The 16311-nt window shown below is 35.9% G+C and overlaps 1 protein-coding gene across 2 annotated transcripts in view; it reads left to right on the top strand.

Moving 5' to 3' along the window:
* Positions 1-16311, top strand: part of ARFGEF1 (ARF guanine nucleotide exchange factor 1) — an 87895-nt gene that overhangs the window by 44209 nt on the left and 27375 nt on the right. For both annotated transcript variants that reach the window (XM_079301533.1, XM_079301532.1), the window contains exons 8-19: positions 184-347; positions 1447-1580; positions 4970-5204; positions 9207-9306; positions 9419-9558; positions 9663-9771; positions 10697-10898; positions 11819-11930; positions 13092-13297; positions 13393-13477; positions 13983-14154; positions 15339-15490. In XM_079301533.1, the coding sequence (XP_079157659.1) occupies positions 184-347; positions 1447-1580; positions 4970-5204; positions 9207-9306; positions 9419-9558; positions 9663-9771; positions 10697-10898; positions 11819-11930; positions 13092-13297; positions 13393-13477; positions 13983-14154; positions 15339-15490 (1811 nt within the window). The remainder of the gene's footprint in view (positions 1-183; positions 348-1446; positions 1581-4969; positions 5205-9206; positions 9307-9418; positions 9559-9662; positions 9772-10696; positions 10899-11818; positions 11931-13091; positions 13298-13392; positions 13478-13982; positions 14155-15338; positions 15491-16311) is intronic.

Below are 16311 nucleotides of genomic sequence, written 5' to 3'. Positions count from 1 at the left end.
AATTTTCATTGGTGGGAATTAATAATATTTGCAATTTTCATCGTTCTGTAGTGCCATATAAATTCTATGTCTTAAGCTCCTCCTTCTGATTTTTTTTTAATATTTAAATTTTGATTTTAAAAGCTCTTTCTAATTATTAATCTCATAAAATGCTTATTAATAATTTTACATCTTTTTTGATAGATGTGGAGGGGACTGCGAGTGGTGATGGTACAACTGTATCATTAGAGGATGGCAGTGACAGTGAAAACATTCAGGCAAATGGAATTCCAGGGACTCCTATTTCTGTTGCTTATACACCATCTTTACCTGATGACAGGTTATCTGTCTCTTCCAATGATACTCAGGTACAGGCAGATATAAATTAGGAAATACTGAAAGAAGTATTATGCTTTAAATGTTGCCCAATGCTTGTGCAGACTGAATCGTATAATTCCATAAAATAGGTTACTGAGAGGAATTTCAATAATTAAGTCATGTTACTGTACTTCAATGCACTATTTAAAGGAAATTTTTCTGAAAAAATTTTGCATGTGATGTCCTTTTTATCCCAGCATGTCTTAACTTGTCCAGTGGAGTTCACTGTTTTAAGAGAATTCAGTTTCCTGTTTCATGAAGTATTCCTGAGAAAGTGTAAAACTAGTATTCAATATACATAGTGAAACATATAGCCAATGGGACACATGCCCATGCAATTTTAGTGTGCTTTTTTCAAGCAATAAATAGAAATTTCAAGCTGATATCATGATCTTAATGATTTTAGTGATTTTTAGATCAAGAGTTTTGTGTCTGAAAGGATTTGATTTTCATTAACAAAATTGATGTAAAAATACTTTCTGTTATATGAGACGTGTAAACTTGTCAGCTGACCAAGTATATCTGCTGTCAGAGTGTACTGAATAATTAGGTATGAGAATAATAAGTTCAAAAATTTACAGTCACATAGGCCATACAAATAAAAGACTTAACATTAAACAGTTAAATGTTAACATTAAATATTGCTTATGTATGGAACAATAATACAGAATTGCAAGCATAGCAATAGGGGTGTTTATTGTACCATAGAAATTTTATCAAATGTATCTGGCAACAGATAGGTAACTATTCATGCTCTATTGAAATGTCATGTGTTTGGGTCTTTTTAAACTGGTTACCTACTGAAAGTGCCTGGCAGTAATTCACTGCAAATTACACTACTTAAACTTGACCTACCTAATTTCACTCTAATTAATTCTTACTTTTTACTGAGTAGGCTGTTTTTAGTAGTGGTCTTCCTTTCAACTGGACTTCAGAAGTTGTTTGGTTTTTTTTAATCTTGAGACCATAAAGCTAAAGTGAATTGGTTATACTTGTATAATGTAGTAACTCTTCATTGCTCAGAGGTGGGGATTTCCCTACACACCTTGCTAATGCAAAATGAATACTGAAATATGTTAACTTCCTTAGGAATCTGGAAATTCTTCAGGACCTACCCCTGGTGCTAAGTTTTCCCACATTTTACAAAAGGATGCCTTCCTTGTATTCAGGTCACTGTGTAAACTCTCTATGAAGCCCCTGTCTGATGGACCACCAGATCCAAAGTAAGTAGAATTTAAAAGTTTTCTTAAGAAATCTATCAATAAAAATAAATTATTTAATTTTTTTTGTGAGTCTGTTATTGAGAAACTAACAGTATGGTGTAAAGAACCTAGAAACTGTAGAAAGGTACTTTTATGTTGTAATGCATCTTTTGTATACTTGTTGAGATGTTTCTTCATGCTTACCTTTTATAAACACATGTTCTTCTTAGTTGCTGTTTATAATGGCTTTCAGAAGGGTTTATATAGAAGATAATGCTGTGCTTTGTCTTTGCTCTGCTTTTGGTACCTTCTAGGTTTGTAGCTGTTGCTGGTTGTGCCCTATAATTTCTTTCATCTCTTGCTCTCCTTCCAAGACATAGCTCTATACTGACCACTGGAAAGAAAATTAACTCTGCACCAGTTGAAACCTGCACATTTGTGTATCCAGTTTTTATCCTCAGCTCTACTTCATCTTAATATAAGCTCCTCACCTGGAGCTGATAGCTGGTTATGATAAATGCATGATGCAGTGTTTCGTTCTTTTGTCCAGGTTGGACAATTCTGTCAGCCTACTTAACCAAAACACAAATGTTTGATAACAATATTTTATTTGCCTCTTTCTTCTGACTGAAGATACATCTTCAGTTTCATTTATAGAATTGTTTGTAGAAAAGCAAGTATGGAGTCTTCTCTATAGATGGGTGCCAGTATTAAATTTGAGTGTTGGCATAAAGGTTTGCTTTCTGATTTTGGATTTATCTGCATATAATTTATATGTATTTTATTTGCACATTAGGAACAATTGCTAATAATTTTCAAGAGGAGTGCTTTTTTGTTTTAGAGAGTTTTAAGAGATCAGATTGAAACTGTAGTATAATTTCAGATGACAGTGAAAGGCCTGGTATTCTTGAAAATAAAGTCAGGATTACTGTTCCGAGTCTAACTTTTAAAGCAGGTAACTTTAAGACAGTTTAGTTTAATCAGTGATGTGTGGTGTAGATTTAATAAGCTGCAAAGGTATGATGTAGTCAAGAGAGTTTGAAGGTTTAGTCTAGAAATGTTTTTAAATTACCTAACTATGTACTATGGAAAGTCAGGACATTAGAGAATAAAGACTGAGGAATGAGGCTTTTTCTCACTATTTCTGAGGATTGTCTTCCAGGAAATGCCATGAAAATCCTGTGGTTTTAGTTAGTATTCTGAGACTAAAGCTGTCCATTTATTAAAGGCTTTAAGGATTAACTCCTCTTGCAAGAGCAGTAATAGCTATTGAGGCACTTGGAGAATCTCATCTGAATCCATGGAGTCCTTGACATTTGTATTAGAACTGGTGAAGCTCTTCATACAAAACAAATTGGAGAAAAAGGCATTTGGGCCAACAAAAAGTCACTGCAAATACTTTTGAAGATATCCCATATTTGGAGAGGTGCCTAGAATTTATTAGTGGTTCTGAGGCATTGATGGCCTTTTGTACTATTATAAACATGGTGTAATTGGAAGAGGAGGTGTAGGATATCTATGGCATTTTGAGAGTCTTACCTGCCCCTTTAAAAATCTTATTTTCAATGAAATTTGTTATGAAGTCTGTAATAAAAATACTTTTAGATTTTAGGTAACTGAACTTGCAGCTTTAGCTTGAAATCACAACTCTGGGAGTTAAGATCAGCATTTTGCTTTCTGGGAGCCTGGTTAATGTCTTCGTTTCCTTTTTTCTGGAATAAAATAAAATGGGGGTAAAATATAGCTTGAAGGCTTGCTTGCTGATTTTTATTTTTATCTTAAACCTCTTCTAAGTTAAGGGAGCTTTACACATCATACAAAATTGTTGAGGTCAGCATGTCACGATTTCATGTGGGAGCTGACACTTGCTGGAAGTAGGAAATATTTAATATTTTATTTCTGACTGAAGTTCTCCTCGTTTTTAAATTCTTACATTCCATTACAAAGTATGGTCTGGTCAGGTGCTGTCTGCACACCTGGTACCATGAAATCCAATATCAAGCCTTTTGCATCAAAGGAGGAGATTATGTCAGCTTCCATGCAGTGCCAGCATCAAGCGTTTTCTTGATGTTCTCTTTCAGAGAGCAGTTTTGGATTGACTTTGACCTGTAGCCCATTAGGAGAAACATGAAGGACAAGTTCCTCACTCAATTTGACTGGCTGTTTTGTTCTGAAAAGCATCTTCAGAGGAAAAGTCTGCTGTTGGAATTATATTTTGAGTTTGAAATGTCTGTTGATTGATTTCCCCATCTCACTTTGTTGGGCAGAAATAATTGAGTCTATTTGCAACATACTTAATATTAATTAACATTTTTAGCTTTAGCTAGACTGGAATTACTTTTTTTTTTTAACTAAGCTTTTATATTTGCATTATATAGCAAATATCCAGCTACTCTGTGTGTCACAGACTTGAAGCACTCCTTACTGTGTCTGGGCTGTACTGGATGAAAAATTTCCTGTCATTGTTCCCTATGTTTTGTAACTGTCCTCTGTCAGGAGTGGTTATTTAATGAAAGCTGGGGACTGTTGGGAAAACCAATTGTGTCCTTACCTGCTCTTCAGAAAGAGAAACAGTCTTTTTTGAAATGATCAGGAGTGGGAAGGAGTATCAGGAGAGAATGATTTCACCAGGAATGCTATTTATTGCATTGGATTTTAATAAGTACAGATTTCCTTTATGTATTTTTCATGTGTGGTTTGAGGGGTTTTTGGCTGTTTCATTGTGTTTGTTTTGGGGTTTATAGAGCAGAAATAGTAGCACTGTTCTGCCATGAATTCCAGTTTACTTAAGTCTTTAAGAATGTTTACTGTGGAGCACTTGACAACACTGCAGTTGCCTGACTTGGTGATTGCTGTGCTTAAAATAGGAATGTTTTGTGTCTTACCTGCTCTCAGAGTGGGGTGGGCCCAGTGACCAATTAGTGCTCTATTTGAGAAAAGAGATTTCAGTGTTGTCAGGAAGTATTGTATTTATAGTCCTTCTACTCTATTTCCAGCTGGTGGAAATAGAGGAGGAGAAGGAATTTCCACCTTTTAGTAGTCAGGTTTGGAAGATGGGTTGGATTTTAGATGGAATCTTCCAAAGCTCTGTTAACAGGAAAGAATGCTCCTTCATCCTCTGGCTAAAAGGGCAACATTGCCTCTTGTTGCTGCTGTTCTGTGGTGCAGGAGAGTGGTTTTCATTTTCATTTTCTGAAAAAGATCTTGCCTGAATTCTTGGTTGAAAAATGAACAATTAAACAAGAAAAGACCCAGCATCTTTTTATGACCCTGGTTGTGTCAAATTTGAGTCTCTGTCATTAACATTCCACTTTCAACATCATTGTGGTTTGTATTGACTTTTCAGAAGAATGTTGTTTTTATTTTTTCTGGCTTACACTGGACTGATGTGCTGCATTGTTTTGTTCTAGATCTCATGAACTGCGATCAAAGATTCTTTCATTGCAGTTGCTTCTGTCCATTCTGCAAAATGCAGGACCAGTCTTTAGGACAAATGAGATGTTCATTAATGCTATAAAGCAGTACCTCTGTGTTGCACTGTCAAAAAATGGAGTCTCATCAGTTCCAGAAGTTTTTGAACTTTCACTTTCCATATTTCTGACCCTCCTCTCAAACTTCAAGACTCATCTAAAGATGCAGATTGAGGTACGTTACATTAATTTCTAATTAAATGTGTTGGAGGTGTTAAGTGAATCTTTGTTTATATTTGTGTAACTTGGTCTTGCTTAAATAAATTTGTTTTTCTTTGTGACTCACAGCTTTTGTGTAAGACTTGCCAGATTTTCCTTACTTTGAAGTTTTCTGTTGGGTGTGGCATGGTACTATCACAGAGTGTTGCTGAAACTCAGAATTGAGTAGGTTTGTGGCTAAGCTCAACCAATGTTCAGTTCAATATTGGGATTAAGAAAGTTTAGCCCAGCACTGCATATTATAAATCAAGAAAATGAATGCGCTCGGGAAAAGACTGTGTAATATATGGTTTTGCAAAAGATTTTTAGAATAACATCTAATGTCATGAAAAGCATTGTGGATTCTCTTGGAGATCACTTGAACAGATTTCTTTCTCTAGGAAAGTCACAGCTATTTCATTATTGCAGCTGCTTCCCTTTGCTCATCAGGGCCTCTGTCAGTATATGTCCTGAATAAGATTATCTCATTTCCTCTAAAGGTGTGCACACAATTTACTCTTTGGACTATTAAGTGGAGATAAGTCCATATTCTTTGCCATAAATTCTCTGAGTCCTAGCAGGCATTGCAAATTTTCAGTGGGTCTGTTCTAAGTCATAGAGAGAAGGAAGATGTATCACCATATGGGCCATTCCCCTAAGAGTTGGACTCAATGATTCTTGCAGATCCCATCCAGCTCAGAATATTCTGTAATTCTATATGTGGTGGGTTTGTTCTTGAGATAAGTTGTGTGTGAGGTACAAGCAGCTTCTCAGAACAGCTTTGTCCTGTTCAGCCACATGGATACCCTCTTGTGGTGTCCCATGTGTTAAAGATCTTAATTCTGTGGTGACGAAAGTAGTACAGTGTGCAGTGTGTCCCTGCTGTTTATTTTAGTAATTATTTGTTTGGGGAGGCAGGTGTGAATACTGAAGCCCACAGATTGCCCCATCCATGTGGAGCTAAAGTATGTGAAGAGATGCATAGAAATGTGGATAAATCTTGTTGTTACAAGGACCTTGAATTCATAGATATCTTCATCTGTGGATGTCATTGTACAAGATGATGTGTTATGGCAGCTTTGGAGGAAGAACCTGATTTTGGCAGTAGCATGTCATAAAATGATTGTATTCTGATCACTTACCAAGCTATTTTGATACTTCTTTGGGGAAAAACATTAAGATTTTCAGTATATGGTTGAGCATATATTGGATAGAAATGATTGAATGTGCCTTGAAAACATGATGCATTTTGAAAAGTTTCAAGGCCAACTGTGTGCTCCACAAGAAAGCAGTGCATATGCAGCGTTTGGCACATCAGACAGACTGGGTGGAGCTGTTTCAGTCCCACAGCCTGCCTCTCAAAAAGTGTTGGACTTCTGTGTTGAGAGAGCTTACAAGTCAGCCTGTAGGTGGTGAACGCATTGCAGTCGGCTTCCCTGACAGAAATTTGATAGGTTTCCATTACTGCCAGCCTTTCACAAATTCCTGATAGAAAATGAAGACACATGAGGTAAACTGGATATAGGATGCCCTACACTATTGTGGCGGATTCTAGAATATGCTAACTTAGGACTCACCACATATCAGGGCTACATTTCCTCCTTGTGAATAGAAAAGTCAAAAACTTGATGCTGCTGAAGTATCCATCTATTACAAAGTATGGGGTACAGCAGTTTCTAGAAACTCGTTTCTTTCTCCTGATTGTAAGCTAAGAATTCTTTCAGCTACAGATCCTAAAGGTTATTCAGAAGATGTGGGCAGACATGTAGATAATTTCACATGCAGTTTGTGTCTTGGAGCTGTAAGGAGAGCCATATGCTCTGATTTATAATATGAAAAATCTATGTATTTTGGGATTGAGGCTGCATTTTTCATCTGTGTAAGAGTTTTCTGGCAGTTTCAGATTCTGTTGAAAGTGACCCTCCCATGGCCTGTTGACTTATATATTTAGCTAACACTGCACTCTAACAGTAAAATAGTTTGAGTTGTACCTTAGTTGTAACTGAATTCTGTAATTCTGAATGGGTTAATGAATATATTTGCACCAAATCAAATCCCAGGTATCTGTCAGAGGAGTTCAGGTGTTATCTAGCTGTACTTACTATTGCTACTCTTTCATAACAGTGAATAAGCTATCTTAAAACTCGTGCTTCAGTTGACCAAACATAATAAATAATTAGCTCCTTTCTGGTTTAGTTTTCCAGTATATTAGAAACAAAGTCTCAACTCTGTGATGTGCATTACAATAAGTTATGTAGTAATAAGTAGCATTTTTAAATAGCTGAAATGTAAACCATAACTATGGTTTTGAGAAGTTTTTCATTCCAGGATGTGCTTGTCCATAGATGACACCAGAAGCAAGAAGTCAGCTTGGTCTCTGAGGCATGGAGATCTGAAGTGTATCTTGATAGCATGCAGAGCTTCCAGCTATTTTCTCTTCTAGCTTAGATTTGGGTTTAGTTTTTGTCCCTGAAACCTTTTTCTCTACTTCATCAGTGACTTCTTTTTAAAATATTCTACCAGAAAAGAAATACTTTTGCTGGTTCCAGAAAATATATAAAATGAGTGTCTTCAGTAAAAAATCAGAAAACACCGAATGTGTGACTGAGGGTTACTCACAGCATGACATGTATTACGTTTTTGTCTTTCTCTGATTACTTAAAATTATGGCTAAAATTAGTCTAGTATTCTTAAGTATGTTTAAGCACATGCAAGTCTTTGAATTGTTGTGTGTTGAACTCCATAGGTTTCACAGGGATGCTTTCCTTATTAAGACAGCTGGCATTGTGCTGCGTGCCTCTGTTTCTCTAAATTTAGAGCTCAATGAAATGTAACTATTGTTAGCACATTTTACTTGAGGAAATAGCTTACCACCAAAGTTGCCTAAAAGTCAGTGTTGCTGTTTTTCCCCAGATCTATGACTTAAAGTGGAAACAGCCTTATGTTTTTCTCTATCTAGCTAATAGCATAAAAATCTCTGTTAAAATTCTGTGTTATGAAGGAACAGTCAATATTAAAAAGAAGGGTAAGTTTATATTTGGATATTTTTGTGATGGATTTGGAGGAGTGGCTTCAGATTCTCAGCAGCCCTCTGGTAAAAGTATGTGTTGTGGGTTTGGAAGCCACAAGTGTCTGTGAAGAGCTGAGGTCTCAGAAGTACAGAACAGTGATGTAATACCCTGTAGCAGTTAAATTTTGAGTTCAGGTGCTGTTACAGCAGTTGCCACTGCTCAAGGAAGAAGTGAGAAGAAGCCTTAATTTAGCTCCTAAGCAAGCTTGGCTGAATTAGTCAGCCTATGGTACTGATGGATCTGCTGAGAAACTAATAGAGAGGTGATAAAATAGTTTCTGTTCCAAACACCAGCATCTGTACTAAAATGGTTTAGGGGCAAACTTACCTGTATTATAGTGAAGAGTTGCTTTCCTGTTAATGAGTTGCTGCATGCTGTGCCTGACCAGTACCCTTCTTCCAATAATAATCTAATACTGTAGAGTGATTCTTTTATGCCAAAATGTTTCCCTTCTAATGAGGGCACAATACTTCAAATTTGCATACGTAGCTGTTTGTTATGTTTGCCATAATGTAATCATCTTGTAGATAAAGTATTTTTGTCATGAGGTAATACCTCTTCTTTCAAAATCCCAAATGAGCTCCTAACAGCAGTTCAGACTTCTTGTTAGGCTGAATTGTCCTTCAGGATTTGACGTTATTGCCAATTCTTCTGCTTTTGAATGCTCAGAAAACAAACCTGGACAACACTGCAGAAGCACAAAAAAGTAAATAATTCAAAGTCCTAATTTGAATGTATCAATTCTAAGCTGTATTTCTTCCTTTCCTCCTTTTTTTTTTCCCCCTTTTCATTGTTTCCTGTCCTTCTAAAGTGCTGCTTTCAGAATTATGTCAGAATTTTGACCATCAAAGTTAGTGACTGTTTTTGTAATAGATTTTTTTTCTCCATCTTACTGGAATATTTTTTAGGTTTTCTTCAAAGAAATTTTCCTGTATATCTTGGAAACTTCTACTAGTTCATTTGATCATAAGTGGATGGTTATACAAACACTGACAAGGATATGTGCAGGTATGAAGGACTGATGTGTTCTAGATTTTATCTTAAAGAAGAAAACTATACTCGCCTTTGATTAAATTATCTAGTTTTTGTTCCAAGGTTGACAATGTCACTTTATTTATAGATGCTCAGAGCGTGGTGGATATCTACGTGAACTATGATTGTGATTTAAATGCAGCAAACATATTTGAAAGGCTGGTTAATGACTTATCAAAGATTGCTCAAGGAAGGGGTAGCCAAGAGCTTGGCATGTCCAATGTTCAGGTAAAAATTGCACCAAACTTTATGAAGTTTCATGTATCTTGGCATGATAGGTTGATACTAAATTCTCCAGTCCGCTAATTAATTGTTTATGAAATCTTTTCTAGGAATTAAGTTTGAGGAAAAAAGGATTAGAATGCTTAGTATCAATCTTGAAATGCATGGTGGAGTGGAGTAAGGATCAATATGTAAATCCCAATTCCCAGACAACCCTTGGTAAGACACACAATATATTTCTTCTGGCTTTAGTAATGAGGTGCTGCAGGACTAGAGTCTGTTCTTCCAGTATTTTGATGTTGTTAATGCTCAGATTAATTTTCCTTTGGTAGAAATATTGATAAGTTCGGTGTAATTTAACTAAGTTGTCTTTTCTTAATTGTATGAATTCCTAGAATGCTACTGTACTGAAAATGTCTAAATCCTGTTACCTTCTGTATTTCTGATTTTGTGTCTCAAAACTTTCTTTGAAGCTCCCCAAATTTTTATATAATTACATATTGATTAAATAACTGTTAAAGCGAGCTGAATAGAGAGCATTTTTTTACTTATTTACTGATTATTTTAAAAATTACTTATTTACTGAATATTTACTTATATGTTTTATAGCTGTTGAAGTTTGAAGGTTGTAAGCCATGAAGTAACGAAATAATTACTTGTTTTAATCTTGTTTTCATCTGATCTGAGGTTATACCAGAATATTCAGATTAAGTTCTTAAAAGTTGGTAGGTGAAGCAGTGAACTTTCTAGGAGTGGTTAGCTGGCTTGTGAACTGAGAGCACCAGCTCTTTGGCCGTGCCTAAATTCTTCTAGACACTGTGTTTCAAAAACTTAGAATAGTTGCTCCAGGTTAAAAGTTACACTGGATTTGAAAGTAGAATATAAAAGCTGTAGGTGATTTTTTGAGGTGTTGGGGTTTTTTTTCCCAAGTGCCTGAAATCATAGTTTTAATTTAAGACTTAAATTTCAGTATGTGATGAACTGGAAAAAATCTCCTTGATATGTTGCAATGATTTTTTAATTGCTTACTTTCCTGACAAGAATCAAAACAGAATATGTATATATATAAAATTAATACAAAATTGTGATTTTTATTTGTTTTCACTGTATATATTGGATATATATAACCATTTCCAATTTATAGGCCAAGAAAAACCGACAGAACAGGACAGCAGTGAAACCAAACACCCTGAGACAATTAACAGATATGGAAGCTTAAATTCTTTGGATTCTACTGCTTCATCAGGAATTGGCAGTTACAGCACACAGATGTCTGGCACTGACAACCCAGAGCAGTTTGAAGTCCTAAAGCAGCAAAAGGAAATAATAGAACAAGGAATTGACTTGTGAGTGCCCTTTTATCACCCATGGGAGGGTGGATTCTTTTGGAGCTATGAAGATTCCTGGGTTTTTCTTCCTTCTCCTCATAGATGCTCATCTTGTGTTAGGAAAAAAACTCTGGATGTAACAGCACTTCCTCTGGTGAAAGAGTGCTGAATGGTGTCCCCTTTGGAGCCTGTCAACAGTGTTTTGTGTTAACCTAATTCCTCACAGCTAGAAGATGAGTACTCTGAATGTTTGTTCTTTTTTCTCCAGACCTGCTTGTCTAAAAATAAGGGGTTTATATATGGATAAAAAGACCATTGAACTCGTGATCATTTCAATATGACCCATTCTAATGTACATGTTGCTGGTGAAAATACCTACATGCTTATGCTGATGAGTCCTTATGATTAATTAACTTTTCATACTTAGCACTGGAGGATAGTGCATTTTCTCAGTACAGTCTGACATCAGTCTTCTGTGTGATCCCATCTTCGTCACCTAAATCTCCTCAGTGAGGTCAGATTTATGCAAAAATGAAAATTTCTTGTCAGTGTAGTTCTGTGACAGTGCATGAATATGCCTTTGTCCTCTAGGGCTTCAATTTCTTTCAGTTTCCTAGTTCTGTGTTTTGTATTTTTCCATTTTTACAGGTAACTAATGGATTTGTTGATTGTTTTGCACAGATTAAGATAAAAATCAACAGCATAATCGTTCTTTTCAAGATTTTACTGTCTTTGTGGAATATTTTTTTCATGAGTGCCAGAGTAAATGGGAATGCCTCATTTCTATCTAATGTGCAGTTTGTTAAAGGAAAAAATATTTAATATGTAGATTTTTCAGCATCTCATCTGAAATTTCTGGGTTTTTTTCTTAAGCTGGTACAGCTTTGTGAATGGGTAAAAGGGTTAACTCTCATTTCATCCTGCTCTTCATTGTACAGATTCAACAAGAAACCAAAGAGGGGGATTCAGTACCTGCAAGAACAAGGAATGCTTGGTACTACCCCTGAAGATATTGCTCAATTCTTGCATCAAGAGGAAAGATTAGATTCAGTAAGGAAACTGTTTTCCTGGTGGTTGGTTGTCTGTGCTCGTGCTGATGCGTTTATACTAATTGCAAATCGGTTGATAGTGTTTAGAGTGTGTAACACATTATTGTGGAATGAAGTAAAGGAAACATCTCTCTCTCTCTTCTAAAATTTCTAAGTTCAAGGAATTCTACCCTGTGCTCTATGTATCCTGCAGCTCAGTGAGGTGTAAGGCCAGACGCTGACCTACTTGAGCTGACTCAAAACTCATACTTAGTTGCTACAATAGCTTGATGCAACTTAGTAAATTCTATATACTTTAGTAAGGAACTGCCAAAAGTATCTGTCCTTCAGAGATGGTGAAAATAATAATGTGGTGCAACAACATAAAAAGCACATTTTTCTGTCCCAAGAGGATAGTTAGTTAATTGAGATTAGTTCCTTGACTTTAGGGCTAGCAGCTGTTGCTGGACTTGGAAGGGTCCTGCAGCATCTGGATGGGAATATCTCATATTAATGTTGTCATGAGAAACCTAACTTTCTGAAACAGCACTTCTCACCATTGTGCATAAAAGCCACACCCATTGGTGCCCATGTTTGCAACTGTGACTGAAGTCACAAATTTCAGTATTAATGCTTAGAATCAGACATAGAAACATTTTTTAATCTCAGTTTATATAAACAGGCATCTTTATCTGAATACATGCTTTTTTTCACTATACTGTGCTGTGTTGACAGTGATCAGCTCAGAAGTATTTGAGTTCCAGCTATTTTTATTTGAGCATCCCTTGCATCTGTTTGAGATTGGTATTCTGGGGGATAAAGTTGAGTTTAGTAAGCTTTTCATTCCTGTAAGTTTCTTAACTATAAAAATCATTACAGCAGAGAACAATCATTAGTAATACTAACTTTGTTTTGTACACGTGTGGAATTTGTCAAAAGAAAAAATGGCATGTGAGTAAAAAAAGAGAAGGAAAATGTAGGCAGATACATATGAGCATGTAAGAGCATTATGATGGAATATATGGCCAAAATGCTTTGCTTTAGACAAGAGAGGAGATGCAGGAGTATGTCTCAGTTAACTGCAATACATGCCTCTCTTTCTGTAAGACATTTGACTCTACTGTTATTTATATTTATTTTTTGAATACAAATGCATTAGTTTGTCTTTTTGTTCTTGTTTTAGACTCAGGTTGGGGAGTTCCTGGGAGACAATGATAAATTTAACAAAGAAGTCATGTATGCATATGTAGACCAACACGACTTTTCAGGAAAGGATTTTGTTTCAGCTCTGCGCATGTTTCTAGAAGGATTTCGTCTACCAGGAGAAGCTCAAAAAATTGATCGCTTAATGGAGAAATTTGCTGCTAGATATTTAGAATGTAACCAAGGGTAAGATACACTTCTTCTTTAGAACTTTGGAAAGCTAAGCCATTAGTGAAAAATCCTAATAAATTTGCTATTCTTTCTCTCCCTTTTGCCTTCAGGCAAACTCTTTTTGCTAGTGCAGATACTGCATATGTTTTAGCTTACTCAATTATCATGTTGACAACAGATCTTCACAGTCCACAGGTATGTTGCTGGAATAAATATCTGTGTAATTCATAGGCATGTAACTTTCAGGCTTTGTGACAATGTAGTTGTCAGCTTGATATCCAATTTAACACCAATACATGTGTAAGAAGTAAGGTATCTTTTTAGTAACAGAATTATGTTTCATGGGTGTAGAGGTTTTGAAGTTAGGCATTTCTGTAAGGTGGATTTCTGCATTATAGTTTTCTCGGTATGACAAGAAAAAACTTTTTTTTTTTTTTTTAATGTATGTCTAATTCAGCATACATTTGATCTGTGGATCCTACCAGATGCTTGAGTATTGGAATGTCCTCATGGTTTTGTGGTATCTTGTAAATTTGACAGTGTAGTCTCGGATGTGTTGAATACCTAAAAATGTCTTCTGAATCAGTAGGTTTATCCTTAATGGTAACTTCTCGTGAGCTGGGTGGTTTCATAGAGGGGGCATTGTAACTGATGAGCTTGCCTCTTTTGTTGATATTTACAGCTACTTTCTGCATTTCAGGTTAAGAATAAAATGACAAAAGAACAGTATATTAAAATGAATAGAGGTATCAATGACAGTAAAGATCTCCCTGAAGAATATTTGTCTGCTATCTATAATGAAATAGCTGGAAAGAAGATTTCAATGAAAGAAACAAAAGAATTAACAATACCCACAAAATCCAGTAAACAAAGTAAGTAGTGGCATTGTTAGCTTTTTTCAGGGGTTGGCTCTTCAGTTTCATAAAGTTCTCCCTTTTAGAAGAAGAGTTGAATGAAGCAAACCCCACTCACTTAATTCATGGCAGATCCTAGCTTCTGATATCATATCCTTTTCTTTTTAACATAAATGCAAGATGCTGACCTCCAATCTGCATTAAATACAGCTGCCAGTTTTCACTTCCCTTTGCATCTGAATTCCTGGCAGTCAGTGTATTGACTGTGAAGGAGGCAGGTTTTGCTGTTGAGCAGCAGCACAGGGAAATTGGAGGACTCTGAAGTTACTTGGTTGCCAATAGGTACAGAGCAGAACACCACACAATGTGTCTCTTCTTAAGTAACTGTTGTGATTTCCTGCAATAACCAACCTGTCTTCAAATATTTTGCAATATTTGATTCTTAGGGCCCTAATTCATGCACTTTTTAAATAATCTTTTCCTCTCTCAGATACCAGAAAAAGTTTTTGTGTTTTGCACAGGGTGAAGATTGAGATGTTAATCATTCTAGCTTTTCTACAAGAACATTAAGAGAGACTTATCTTTTTCCCAAAATATTTGTCTGAAGTTAAGTCCTAGTTTAGCCTTATGAATGGATTGCTTGTAGGAAATTTGCATCTGGAAAAAAAAGAAATGCTCTTGTTTTCAGTATTCATTCACTTAGCATAATGTTTTATTGTAATTTTTAAAAAGATGATTATTACATACTACTTGGATTTCACTGTTTTCATGAGATGGAGGTTCTGTTATGGAAATGAAAAGGTTCATGTAGTTCTTGCACTGAAAAAGGGTGTCCAGTTATTTTTATTTTTATTTTCTCTGCTGATGGATTTCTATGAAATATCTCTTAATTTAGAATTTAGCTTAGGGAGTGTGATATTTATGCTGTCAGTTGAGGTGATGGAGAAGAAACCTCTGTTTTTCAAATCTTAAAATTCTGTAAAGGTTTAAAAATAGTTTACATTTCAAATACAAATTTGCCTTAAGTTAAATTTAATCCATATGGTAAAAGAAACGAGAAGGCTGGTGTGATAATTTCAGAAAGTAAATATAATACAAAAATGCATCTGAGTATTGTACTCAATGAAAAGTTTAACCTTATTATATTCCTAAAGACACCATTGCTAAAGATGCACAAATGAGAGGAAATAATGTGTTTGCAGGTGTTGCTAGTGAGAAGCAGAGAAGACTCCTATATAACCTGGAAATGGAACAAATGGCTAAAACAGCTAAAGCTCTTATGGAGGCAGTGAGCCACGTTCAGGCCCCTTTTACTAGTGCAACACACCTGGAGCATGTGAGACCCATGTTTAAGGTGAGATACATGTTTAATCATATAGAATATCACAGTTTTTTAATACAAAATGCTGAGTGACAGGATTTATTGAAAATAATAGGGATTTGCTTCTGCTATGTTTTGCTCATATTATGAGTTATTTAACTGCTACAGGAAAAAGGGCATTTTGAGCCTTCTAATCTAGTTTCATTTACTCTGGAATTTTAAGAAGTTTCTGTGCTGATAAGGCAGTGGAGCAATTATCAGGAAAAACTTTTATTTAATGTTGTCTGTTGCAATTTAATACTTTAGAAAGCTAGGACTCTGGTCCAGTGTAGGGGAGGAAACTCAACCTGTACTGAGCTATCATTCTAAACACCTGTCTGCTATTGTGTAAGTGCAAAGCTGTTTGCATCCCAAATGCCTTTTCCATAGCAGTGATTCAGATTCATAGATCATATTCAGTAGTGTATGATGCCTCAGTGTGCTCTTGGATGTGGTCTCTGGCATACCTAACTCACAGCAGTCATCTGCCACTGAGATAAATTGTTATGGCTTTACCGTGCTCTGCTTTGTGCCCTTGTTCAAGTCATGGTCCTCACATGACCCCTTTGTGAATTGCTCCAGGGAAGTAAAGTCTTAGACCACTACCACTGAATAAACAAATGGTTCCTGGAGAGATGTGCTATGAGGTTAGGTGGAGCTCCAAGAATCACAGAAACATTTAGGTTGAAATAGACTTAAAAACTTTGAGTCCTGCTGTTAACCCAGTGCTGCCAGGTCCACCACGAAACCATGACATGAAGTGCCACAACTGCATGTCTGTTAAATGCTTTCAGGCTTGGTACCTGCACTACTTC

Source organism: Erithacus rubecula (assembly GCF_903797595.1).
Source record: "Erithacus rubecula genome assembly, chromosome: 3".
In the NCBI taxonomy this organism is placed as follows: Eukaryota; Metazoa; Chordata; class Aves; order Passeriformes; family Muscicapidae; genus Erithacus; species Erithacus rubecula.
Note: the sequence above shows the minus strand (reverse complement) of the source record. Positions and strands in the feature narration are given on the sequence as shown.